The 11,400-nt window shown below is 42.4% G+C and overlaps 1 protein-coding gene across 1 annotated transcript; it reads left to right on the top strand.

The window, feature by feature from the left end:
* The first annotated feature begins 2,259 nt into the window (after positions 1-2,259).
* Positions 2,260-10,755, top strand: engase (endo-beta-N-acetylglucosaminidase). The gene is made up of 14 exons (XM_051389099.1): positions 2,260-2,470; positions 3,354-3,430; positions 3,566-3,767; positions 4,073-4,221; positions 4,385-4,539; positions 5,265-5,413; positions 5,546-5,717; positions 5,816-5,922; positions 6,002-6,113; positions 7,386-7,573; positions 7,692-7,822; positions 8,268-8,367; positions 8,462-8,573; positions 8,673-10,755. The coding sequence occupies exons 1-14, from the start codon at positions 2,343-2,345 to the stop codon at positions 9,063-9,065; spliced, it is 2,175 nt and encodes a 724-aa protein (XP_051245059.1). The 5' UTR covers positions 2,260-2,342; the 3' UTR covers positions 9,066-10,755.
* Positions 10,756-11,400: the final 645 nt, after the last annotated feature.

Below are 11,400 nucleotides of genomic sequence, written 5' to 3'. Positions count from 1 at the left end.
TGCCAACAGATACCACTATCGGTAACAGGGAGGGTGAAGCGGCAGCCTTTGTACGGCTGGTAATTATTAACTGTAATATGAGCCCGTTTAAAAGTAACAATATACTTTCAGCTACCATTGACTGTTTGGATTAGCATTGATTTGATAAGATTATGGTCCCTGCCCTTCTTTTCCTGTTCACTTTTGTAGTTGATTGATTGAATCATTCATTCAGATGGCTCTTCAGAGGCTGCTCTTCATGATCTGTTACCCCACATTTGCACACTTCTACTAAGGGACAGTAAGAAAATGATTGGGGGTGGGGGCTAAATATTTATTCTTCATTTTACTTAAAGCAAGAGCCTCCCTGTTATCTGGATTCACGAGATCGCCACAACATCACATGAAAAATCCATCTTGCCAGGTTTCAATGATATTTTGAAAGTGCCTGCCCTTTTCCAAACTCTTTGTTTGATGTGTAACAAACCATCTGGCACAGTTAGATTAACCTCTCTGTGACACTGAAAAATGCAATGCCCTCAATTTGCAAACTGTGAACAGGCTCCAACTCTGTGGCTGCTCCCACCCAGTGTAGGGGGGATCCCCCTGATCAATGGGAATGACTTGTGATTTCCATGTGATCTCCTATGTCATGGGGGTTGTAGGATCAGCACCTCGGACAGTGATCTAGAAGCAGGATACCCTCCCCCTTTAATAAAAATCAAACAAAGTGGTCAAGGGGGAACTCAGATCCCATCTAAGATAAGATACGATGTACCTTCCCCTGTAGGAGAAATTCAAATTAGACACAGCAGCATAAGGGATTGTAGTGCAAGAGTACAGAAGTGGTTGTACATTAAGATATCACAAAATAAGAATATTACAAAATATAAAAGACTATAAATGAATGAAAAGTATATACTTTATATGCAATATGCAAGTAAAGTATCTAGAGGTGAAGTTGTACATTGCAAACATTTCACTACAGCTCATCCCGACAAGCGTGTAGGGGAAACTACTGTGGTGACAAATATGAAAGGCAGTGTTTGGTTTGTCTGCTCTTGGCTACTGCAGAAAGATGGAGGTGCAAAATGGCGGACCCGCCACGCTGCAGGAGGATCCACTCCCTCTGTAGATACATTTATTTATTTTAAAGTAACAAAAACACAATTGTTATTGAAAATAATGTATAATAATAATAATAATAATAATAATATTAAGTTCCATTTCTGGATCTTCCTAAATATTACACACTAGACCTTTAACTAAACAGCTTTTAGTGATTTGAAACTTCAGGTCATTGTCATGATTAACCTTTAAATGTCAACTGCTTTCATCACGAGCACTTCAGTGACGCCTGTACTTGAAGTGAAACTTCAAAAGGTCAGCGCTTCAATAACTGTATTTTGACCTGTTTATATTGTTTCAAAAGCATCAAACTTTAATAATTTACACATTTGAAGAATTTTAATTGTTTGCAGAGCAGCTTTCCAGCTGAAGTGGACACCCGTACATTTTCTTCAGGAAATAACCTTTATTCTTAAAATGTATTCTGAGATTTTAACAGGCTACTGCTCACAGTCCTCAGGGGTGTATAAAACTATTTATTTTTATTTCAGCCTTGTACTCTACCATATGCTTTATATGATATTATTACAATTACAACATTTAAACCTCATCTAAATCTAAACTTCTAGAGTGTCTGCTAAGTTTTAAACGTAAAGAAAGCCTTGTCAAGTCAAAAGTGTTAAAGTTCAATTTACTTGCTTTGTTCAAGTTGAACATATCACCCATACAGCACTGCAGTACTTCCCACGCGTGGAAGTATTATTGACGGCCGCCATCTTTGCCTTCCTCCCTCTGCGTTGTTGTTCCTGGGTTTTCTGCTAGAGCTGAATCTCTTCGAAGCTGAAAGGCTCTGGATCTGCACAACAACAAGAGATTGGTTTCTTTGTCCAGCTGGCCCCAGTCCACCTCTCATGGACAATAACTGCACGGATTCCTCTAAAATAAACAGTGAAAATAAACAATTCATTCTATAAATGTCTATATTATTGCAGTTCTGGCAAAAGCTCGACTTCATCCGTAGCAGTTTTTTTTAAAAGACATATGTTGCGTTGCAAATGTAACCTATAATGTAATGATTGTAGTACGACATTTTGCATTAAGTAACAACGTATCTGACATGAAGGATAAAATGTACTACTTTATTTTTTGGTCATTTTTTGTCATTTATGGAAATGACGCTTTTATTCTGAAGGAGTGGCGTCGGAAGTCTTTCGCGGTCGTACAGCACACCTTTCTGTTTCCTCGTTCTTCACGTAGTTTGTTCCTTCAGTGGCTGCTGAGCTGAATTCAATGAAATGGCATTGACTGTGGATGGAAACAAGCTTCCCCTGCGGAGGAAGCGACAGGACGGGGACGATAATGGCGATAATGGCGATACTGACGATAATGTCAGCGGGAAGAGGGAGAGAAGTGAAGCGGGCCGGTACTGTACTGCTGTTACTTTCACTATCCTTACATGGCAGCAGTTGCTCCAACTCCAGTTTACAGCAGCACGGTGGCTGGTGTCCAACTTCTTTAAAGATGAGAAAATATCGACCTAATTAGTGGTTAACTTACTTTTAACTGCAATTGGCTCAAAATAAAAAATGAATCATTAACTAACTTCGTGTAGTTTGCACCCTAATGATGATTAACAATGTTGCTAAGTTTAGATTAATAGAAAGTTTCCATTCACAGAAGAAATATTCAATCAAATAGAGGACAGATGTTGGTATTTCATTAATATTTGCTTTTCTTACTTAAATATGTGCAGCTGTAAATGTTAATATTATGGACTGTGGTCTAGGGTCTGCACAGGCCTTATCTCCGGTAAACTAAAGGGATTTTCACTAGCTGGTAACTCATATTTACTTGGTAATAACTCAACAAAGTATTAGTAAATGATTTGTTAATCATTGAACAGTCACATACCATATCATTTTGTTTTTAGATTGGAACCAGAATCCTTCTGTGAATGAAATGTATTTATGCATTGCTGGAAAAATCAGCAAAATCTGTCGAAATCTAAATCTGAAAAACTGGATCCTACATTACCCACGAAGCAATTTGATAGCATCTCATCTAAGTGCATTCATCTTTCAAACTCCACACAAGCTGTAACACAGGCTTTCTGTTGTATACGTTTAAAATCTCCAAGCCTAAACCGAAACTAACCCTGGTGACATCACTGTGACATCACTAGGGTTATTTTCTCACACTTGACAAACAGACATTATAAAACTGTTCCCGATTAGTTCTCGAGTAAACTGTACTTGTGTAAAAAGGTTCAACCAACAGTCTCACGTGCCACCTTATACTTTCACCAGGCTGGAGTCTTGCTTGGATCAGCCAGTGGATTCAGACGTCCACGAAATCATCAAGTATACGCCCTCGCCGCTACCAGGTGAGATGACTTTATTACCTGTATTTCACCTGCAAGGTAGCCTGACACAATCTGAGCCTGATGTCTGGAGATCAAACCACAAGAACCTTCTCATGCTCCTGTATACGTGATATTTTATTTCCTCTGCCATGTCAGCCAAACATTACGACCCCGACACCACTGAACCAATCAGCAGTGGTCTTGAAACATTGGAGGAGCTGTTGTTGTGGAAACGAAGCGAGGCAAACCCCTTTAACGTTGCGGCATTCCCTCTGGCGCCTCGGGATCCTCCTCTGGCCAGCTCCCTGCGTCGGACCTTGGTGTCTCATGACATGATGGGCGGCTACCTCGATGACAGGTAAGGAAGCATATTTAGGGTTATATATGTTGATGGAATAAATGGGAGAAATCCTTTTCTCCACTTTAAGTTACACCTCAAAATCTACAAATTAACCTTCCAGATCTGTTCTGCAGCCCTTAGTGGTGGTTTTCATTTTTTTTTTGGTTTCCCTCATTCTATGTTGCGATTTCTACAGTTCGGGTCCATAATTCTCTTTCATTCTTCATGAAGATGACTTGTCCTTCCGCCATTTTTTAAATCTAGCACGTGCAGTTACACCCATGCACCGTAACGCCAATGTCACGCTTTCTCCCGACGTCAAGGTTTGTCCAGGGGACGACTGCAGAGGCTCCGTATGCTTTCTACCACTGGCAGCACATCGATATTTTCAACTACTTCACGCACAGACTGGTGACTGTGCCTCCCGCTGTGTGGACCAATGCTGCACATAAACATGGAGTCGTGGTTCTCGGTGAGTAAAGAGGCCAAATATAACAGAACAGTATGTTTACAGTATCGCAATATATCAAATTATAACCGTTGTATCGTGATATGCATGGTATCACCAGATGATTGCCAATACAAAGTCCTAGTCTCTATATCTGCCCTCAAGTATATAATCTCCTGCTTTCCAGGGACCTTCATCACAGAGTGGACTGATGGAGCCAAGATCTGCGAGGACTTCTTGAAAGACGAGGAGTCGTACCGGAAAGTGGCTGATAAACTAGTCCAGATCAGCCACTGCTATGGCTTCGATGGCTGGCTCATTAACATAGAGAACACGCTCAGTGTGAGTGATACTTTGATGCTGGCCCTCCCCACTGTAGCACTCATTGCTTAAACCCAGGTTGTGTTCTGTTCTGTTCTGTTCAGGTTGCTTTTATTGGTTAGTAATTGTTGACAAATAATTAGTAACTGAGAAGATAAAGTGAGCACCATCATCAGGTCAAATTCTAATTAGTTTTTTGACTATGCAAATACCTGTATTTACTGATGACTAGCACACGGTAGCATGCTAACACACTAATATATAATATGCATTTCATTAGTGAAAAATCACCTGAAAATAAGAATCTTTGTGTTTCTGTTAGAATGAGCCTTTTTATCTACATACACCACAGGTCTCCTTCCATGGAGTCCGCCATGTTCCTACAGTAGCCCATAACAGACAAACCAAACACTGGCTCTGGGTAGGGCTGTAGTTTCTCTTTCTCCCTTGGAAGGGGAGGGTGAAGCGAGGGAGTTTCAATCTGAAACTACACCACTAGAACCCACTAAATCCTTCATACTGGACCTTAAACACAAGTATGTTCCTATATATAATGGTATATTATATATTGGTGTCAGTGCTTTTTACCCAGCAGAGTGCACTGTGATTCACAATACTGCGGCATGCGGCACAGAGTGAGAGAGAAGAAGCAGCTCTCAGCAATGTCAACTGGAATTTGTTGACAATATATATGTTAAATTCTAATAATTGTGTGTGTGTGCGTGTGTGCTCTCCTCTGCCTGCAGGAGGTCGCGGTGAAGAACACGCCGTTGTTCCTACGCTATCTGACAGACCAGATGCACGAGCGAGTGGCCGGCAGCCTGGTCGTGTGGTACGACAGTGTGATCAATAACGGACATCTGCAATGGCAGAATGAGCTCAACCAGTCCAACAGGTAGGGAAACCTCCTTTAAAATAAGTGACAGAGCTCAACATTAGGATTCATTAAAGGTCCATTTATTAACAATGTGTCAGTTCACTACCAACTCAACCCCTCTGACACTTTATCTCAATGTCTCCATAACAGCATGTTTTTCGACGCTTGCGACGGTATCTTCACCAACTACAACTGGACGGAGCAGAACCTGGAGTGGATGAGCAACTACGGCGCGGTCCAAGGACGCCAGGCCGACATCTACATCGGCGTGGACGTGTTCGCCCGAGGCAAGGTGGTGGGAGGAAAGTTGGAAACAAATAAGGTACACAGTGTGGACCTTGTGTGTCTGTTCATGAATAAGCGTTCGGTCACTATCAGATCACTGACGGTATGCACTGTTCTTGTTCCGTCTGTCTGCAGGCGCTGGAAGTCATTCGGAAGCACAACTTCTCTGTCGCCATCTTTGCTCCGGGCTGGGTGTACGAGACCCACGATGATAAGACAGAATTCCGCAAGAATCAGGACAAGTGAGATCAACACTATTACACGTTCACCCGGTCGCTAGAGGCGGAGATGCTGTTAAACAGAGCCCTGTCCTGTCTGCAGGTTCTGGGCTCTTCTGTCGGACTACCTGTACGTCCATCGGCCATTGGCCCCTCTCCCCTTCGTCTCCTCCTTCTGCCAGGGCTTTGGGAAGGCTTCCTACTGGAGAGGACAGGTACTGAAGGAGGATCTACTCTCAGAAATGGACCTTCATATTCCAATACTGTGTTTTCATTGGTGTATAAGAACATGAATAAGGGAAATATTTTGTGTTTTCGTTACCTTAGGATGAGATGTTTTTGTATGCCACGGGTTGCCTTCCGTGAAGTCTGCTATGTTTCTACTGTAGCCCAGAACGGACAAACCAAACATAGGCTGTAGATATGGGCCACCGTACTTTCTCCAACACACTTCCCAGCCCGTTCTCATTCCCAGGTCAACAAATACAGACGCTGCAATCTGCAACTTATCGCTAGATGCCACTTAATCCAACACATTGGTTCTATAATGGTTCATTTCATGATGATTGAAACTAATAATCAAAAACAGTTTGGTGAAGCTGTTTTGCAAAGGGTCACATCACAGCAGTGTTTGCACCGCAAAGGAATTCCATATGTCCCCCATAAACACAATTTTCTACCGAAATACTAACAAGTCACTTTGCTCTGCCTCATCTGAATGAACCTCCCACCTGTCTGTCCCTCCCCTCGCATCTGTGCACTGCGCACTCTGGAACATACTAGACTGTACTTCCTGCACCATCACAAACATAGTAGCTGGGTCTTGATTTACCCAGAATGCACAGTAAATTAGTCCTATAGATAGTCAGCATACAGCAGATATTTCAGCTTTGTGATTGTGATTATAGGATGTCTCAGATGAACGTTGATGTAACAGAAATGCTGTCTTCAGTCCTAAATGTTGGTCCTGGATCACATTACGGGGCACAGATTTAGGGTTTGGTGACCAAAAGCAGCCTGCACCAAAATGTTTTGTGCCAGTGTGAAACAATTAGGACCATATTCTCACAATGTGACTGCTGCTGCAAACCCCTGTCTAAAACTGACCGGCCCTAAAGGATTCAGAAAACACTGCAAGCACCATCTTTGAAGCACTGTATGTAGCTTGTTTATTTATTTGCTACACTTTTAATACATGAGAGAGAGAATATTTATTTTCTGTTCACATTGTAGCGCTGCAGTTCACCAGCTGTCTCATACAGTGTGACATTCAACAGACTTCATCTGGCTAAAGTATGTTTTTGTCGCTTTTTATGGAACTTTTTCATCCTTGTTGGCTTAAAATCTGCAGAGGAAGATTGTCTCATACTCATCCTCTTTATTGGTCTACCAAAAAAGTGTGTGGACAGACTACAGTTCATTTAGAAAGAGCAACATTAATCACAGGCTTCCACTAAATTTTAGTTTTTTGTTTTGTGTGTGTGCAGTGTGAGGCGGAGAAGGGCTGGTACAACCTGAGCGCCCAGGAGATCCAGCCCTTGTACTACCACACGGAGCTGGAGGGCCAGGGCTGGCTGACGAGCCGCGGCTGCCCCGAGGACGCCTGGAACGGAGGCTCCTCGCTGCTCCTGGACGGACTCATTCCTGCCGCACACACCTCTCCAGTTAGTGCCAAGTGTGTGTTTTCTGTTCACCCTTGAAGTGGGGGGGGGGGGGATCTTGCCATTATCTCCTCAAACAAAGTCTCATTGTTCGGGCCTGTTGTTTCTCTGTGTGTGTTCTGTATGTCTCAGGGTCTTCTCCCTCAATGTAACGCTGGCATCCAGGACTCTGTTGGCTTTCATCTACAAGCAGTCTACTGGGATCACAGTCTCCCTGGAGCTGAAGACGACAGACGCCAACACACACGCCCAGGATGTCCAACGTGAGTTTCTCACAAGCCAATAAGACACGTTTTTAAAGTCATTTATGGTTAAACTAACTAAACAATATGGTACAGAAGTTGCAGGTAGGATTATTTCATATCACTGATTGTGTTATCATTTCAGTGTCATCCTTTGGCGAGTGAAGCACAAACATAAATGTGATAAAATGGTTACATGTCCTCTCCTCATAGACTGACTCTCAGTCTGACCTCCTGTCAGTCAGTACTTTTTAAACAATATTTAAAGCAACATCATGTAAGATTTGGCGGCCCCGGTTGCAATACCACTGTCGTAAATATGGACAGTTGTGATTACATTACTTGATCGAAAACTAGCGAGTCGACAACTTTGACAGCTAATATTACTGACAGCAAGAAGGCCAGCTCGCCGTCCGTCTGCAGCCTTTTATTTCAAGCCAAGCATTAACTGTGTGTGTGTTTGCAGTTACCAGTGTGCTTCCTGATATCCTGGATGAGGGGGACCAGTTGGTGAGCCAGTTCTCTCAGCTGTGCGGGAACTTGAATCAAAATGGTTGGACTGTCAGGTAAGGCACAGTCACAGTTAAGTAAATGGATTTCATCCGAATGTGTCTAAATTCCCGGTCTTTCTGCCCCCCCCTTGTGTGATGTTGCGTGCAGGTGTTTGCAGCTGGAGCTTTGTGACTGTGTTCTTAGAGAAGTTTATTTCAACATCCAGCGGGATGGAGAGCCTCAGGACACACCTTTCAGCTGCAGGGTGGGAGAGATCATGGTGAGACAGTGGGAGCCAGCTGTGTTCAGTGTGCAGTGTACATGGTTGGACCCAGATAAAAGATTCTAATGGTTCTTGTCCCTCCTCTTTCTTTTCAAGCTCTTGGATGCAGCCAGTCTGCAAGTCCCCCAGGAGCTGGTTCAGGGCTTGTGCATTTATGACGTGGTGTGGCTGCGTGGTGCCGGTACCTCGCCGGAGTCCACCAACCCCTGCCTGCTTCTCAACGCCACTCTACACTGGAAGTACCCGACCGAGCTCGTCCGCCACTTCAGGGTGTACTGGCAACGGCTGACAGGACCCCATTCCCGAATCCTCCCAGGTCCGCTGGTTCTGGTGGGCCGGGCGTATTCTAATGTTTTTAGAGTAACGGAGCTGGCAGTGCCGGATGCACCCGGCCTGCTGGAGCTGGTGGTGGAGCCAGTGATCAGGAAGGGCTTCTCGGTGCCGGAGAGCCACTGGGGTAGAAGACGACTCCGCTACACAATGACTTAACTGTTATCAGGCTGCTTCTCCTCGACCGTTTAATAAATAGCGCTGCAGTCATGGCTCACAACTATCCCAGTTTGGAGTTAATAGCATACAATTGTCTCTTTAATTGTCTCAAAAGATGTAAAAAAGACTGACTCCCCCCCAATGGTCTGGTACTTCTATATCTTAACGTTCAGAAGTGGGGCTATTGACCAAACAGCATTATGAACTTTACACTATTCTGCTTGAATGATTCTGTCTTGTTTTGTTTCATGTTTCATTTGTTTCATCATATTTGTTGTTCATACACTTCAGTTTTTGTACTGATTAAACAGATCAGATGTAAGATGATAATTAGTGAGTTTTAGAGTTGCTGGGAGGCAGATTTAGTCGCTGTTTCCAGTATCTGTGCTAAGCTAAGCTAGCTAGCTTGATATTTACTGTAGACATGAGGGAGGTGTCAATCTTCTCATCTGACTTTTGGCAAGAAAGCAAATAAGCGTGTTTCCCAAAAATTTTGAACTATTCCTTTAAGTTATGATTGTTTTGTCAAAACTATAATTCCTGAGGAGTGAACTCTCAGGCTTCACTACATTTTTACGTGAATGTTTTTTAGCAACAAAGGTCTTTGTGCCACCAAAGATGACACTCCATGTCAGGGAATGAAATGATGTTGTTGACCCAATGATGAAATATTAGATTATATTAAATTAATTCCAGTGATGAAGTTGTCAGATGAAGTATAACCAGTGGTCCCAGTTACGTTCATGAGCATGAGATTTGCACAGTGGAATCATATCAAATGCACTCATATTACATCTCAGCTCTCTCAACCATGCAGTGGAGTCCTTCAGTTGAGGTAGTAATGTGCTGTGTAATCTCTTGTTGAATGCATTTTCCTTTTGATTGGTTCATTTGTGCTTGAGAGGCTGTAATATCAGCAATGTATCAGGAGTCAGAGCTGTACTGATGTTGGCGGATCATCTCTAAAGGCAGAGCAGATTTATATTTTTATAAATCAGCGATCACATATATGAAGTACAAACGTGATTAACAATATTTACTGTATCAAATATACAAATATATCTCATTCTAATCAATATACTAATTTGGTTTATGCAATATTAACATTTTTTATCCAGATTTTAAAAGCTTTATAAACTGTATGTTAGCAATATGTATGTAACACCAAAAGGAGTCACAATGGAGTCAGACAACATTTCACAAAGTCATATTTCTACAGTGTTTATTACGAGTGCACATTTTGGTGTTCGTTGGTTTGAGAGGGACATTCAGAAATCAAACTGAAGGATCATTCTCAGTTTGAGAATACAATGAACTGTAACAGCTCATCAGGAGTGTATTTCTCCTGTTATTCTATACCCAGATACAGTTTTTATAAGTCTGGATCCAGTTCACACATCGCCGCTCAACTTGGCGTTAACACTTCTTAATTTAGATTCCGTTGTTTTACCTCTGATATGAAGAGTGTCTGGTCAGTGTGAAAAATCATGTTTTTAAAGGTGGTAAAAAAAAAAACTACAATACCAAACTAAAGATATTAGTCTGTACATTGACCTCATAATCTGTTTGATTTCAGTGTGCTGGAGGCCAGAGCCCACTCAACAAACGTGTTTCTGTCTAAATACTCGCTGACGGCACTGTTGGTAAAGTGTACACAAAGTGCAATAAATTGTAGCAGGTTTGTGTCTTATGAATGTGTCTGGTGTGTCTGTCAGTCACAAGTCCCACCACGAGTTTGACATTTTTAGTTTGTAGTAAAAGGTCTCAGCACGGATATTCAAAAGGTCCAGTGTGTTACATTTAGGCAGAAATGAAATATAATATTCATGTTTTCATTAGTGTATAATCAGCTGAAAATAGGAGTAATTGTGTTTGTTACCTTAGAATGAGCCTTTTTTAATCTACAAGTGCTGTAAGTCACCTTCTGTAGAGTCGGCCATGTTTCTACATTTGCCCAGAACAGACAAATCAAACACTGGCTTTAGATGGGACCCATCGCGTTTTTCGCTACCACCGTAGACACACTACACAGCCCGTTGTCATTCCCAGATTGACAAATACAGACGCGAGTGGTGTTCAGGTAGTTGCAGTCTGCAACTTCACCGCTATGTGCTACTAAATCCTACACACTGGACCTTTAAGAACAGTGTTAGCATGCTGAAACTGCCTGAGCTGCTAGTGTGGCTGTAGGATCTTTGTAGTGTCAACCTCAAGTCTAGCATGCCATAAAAGTACTTCATTTAGTCATCAAAATAGTTGCCTTTGTCCCACAGCATTAAATGCTACAACAAAATGCCCATCTGACAATGAATGTAAGATCGGTCCAAGCATGTGA

This window comes from Dicentrarchus labrax, unplaced genomic scaffold, assembly GCF_905237075.1.
Source record: "Dicentrarchus labrax unplaced genomic scaffold, dlabrax2021, whole genome shotgun sequence".
NCBI classification, from domain to species: domain Eukaryota; kingdom Metazoa; phylum Chordata; class Actinopteri; family Moronidae; genus Dicentrarchus; species Dicentrarchus labrax.
This window is presented reverse-complemented; position numbering and strand designations above follow the sequence as displayed.

Bases quoted from the DNA above. Each gene is read 5' to 3' on its own strand.
- engase (XM_051389099.1), top strand. From the start codon at position 2,343: ATGGCATTGACTGTGGATGGAAACAAGCTTCCCCTGCGGAGGAAGCGA. The intron at 3,768-4,072 runs GTAAGGAAGCAT...CCCGACGTCAAG, and splicing joins GGCGGCTACCTCGATGACAG to GTTTGTCCAGGGGACGACTG. The intron at 8,574-8,672 runs GTGAGACAGTGG...TTTCTTTTCAAG, and splicing joins GCAGGGTGGGAGAGATCATG to CTCTTGGATGCAGCCAGTCT.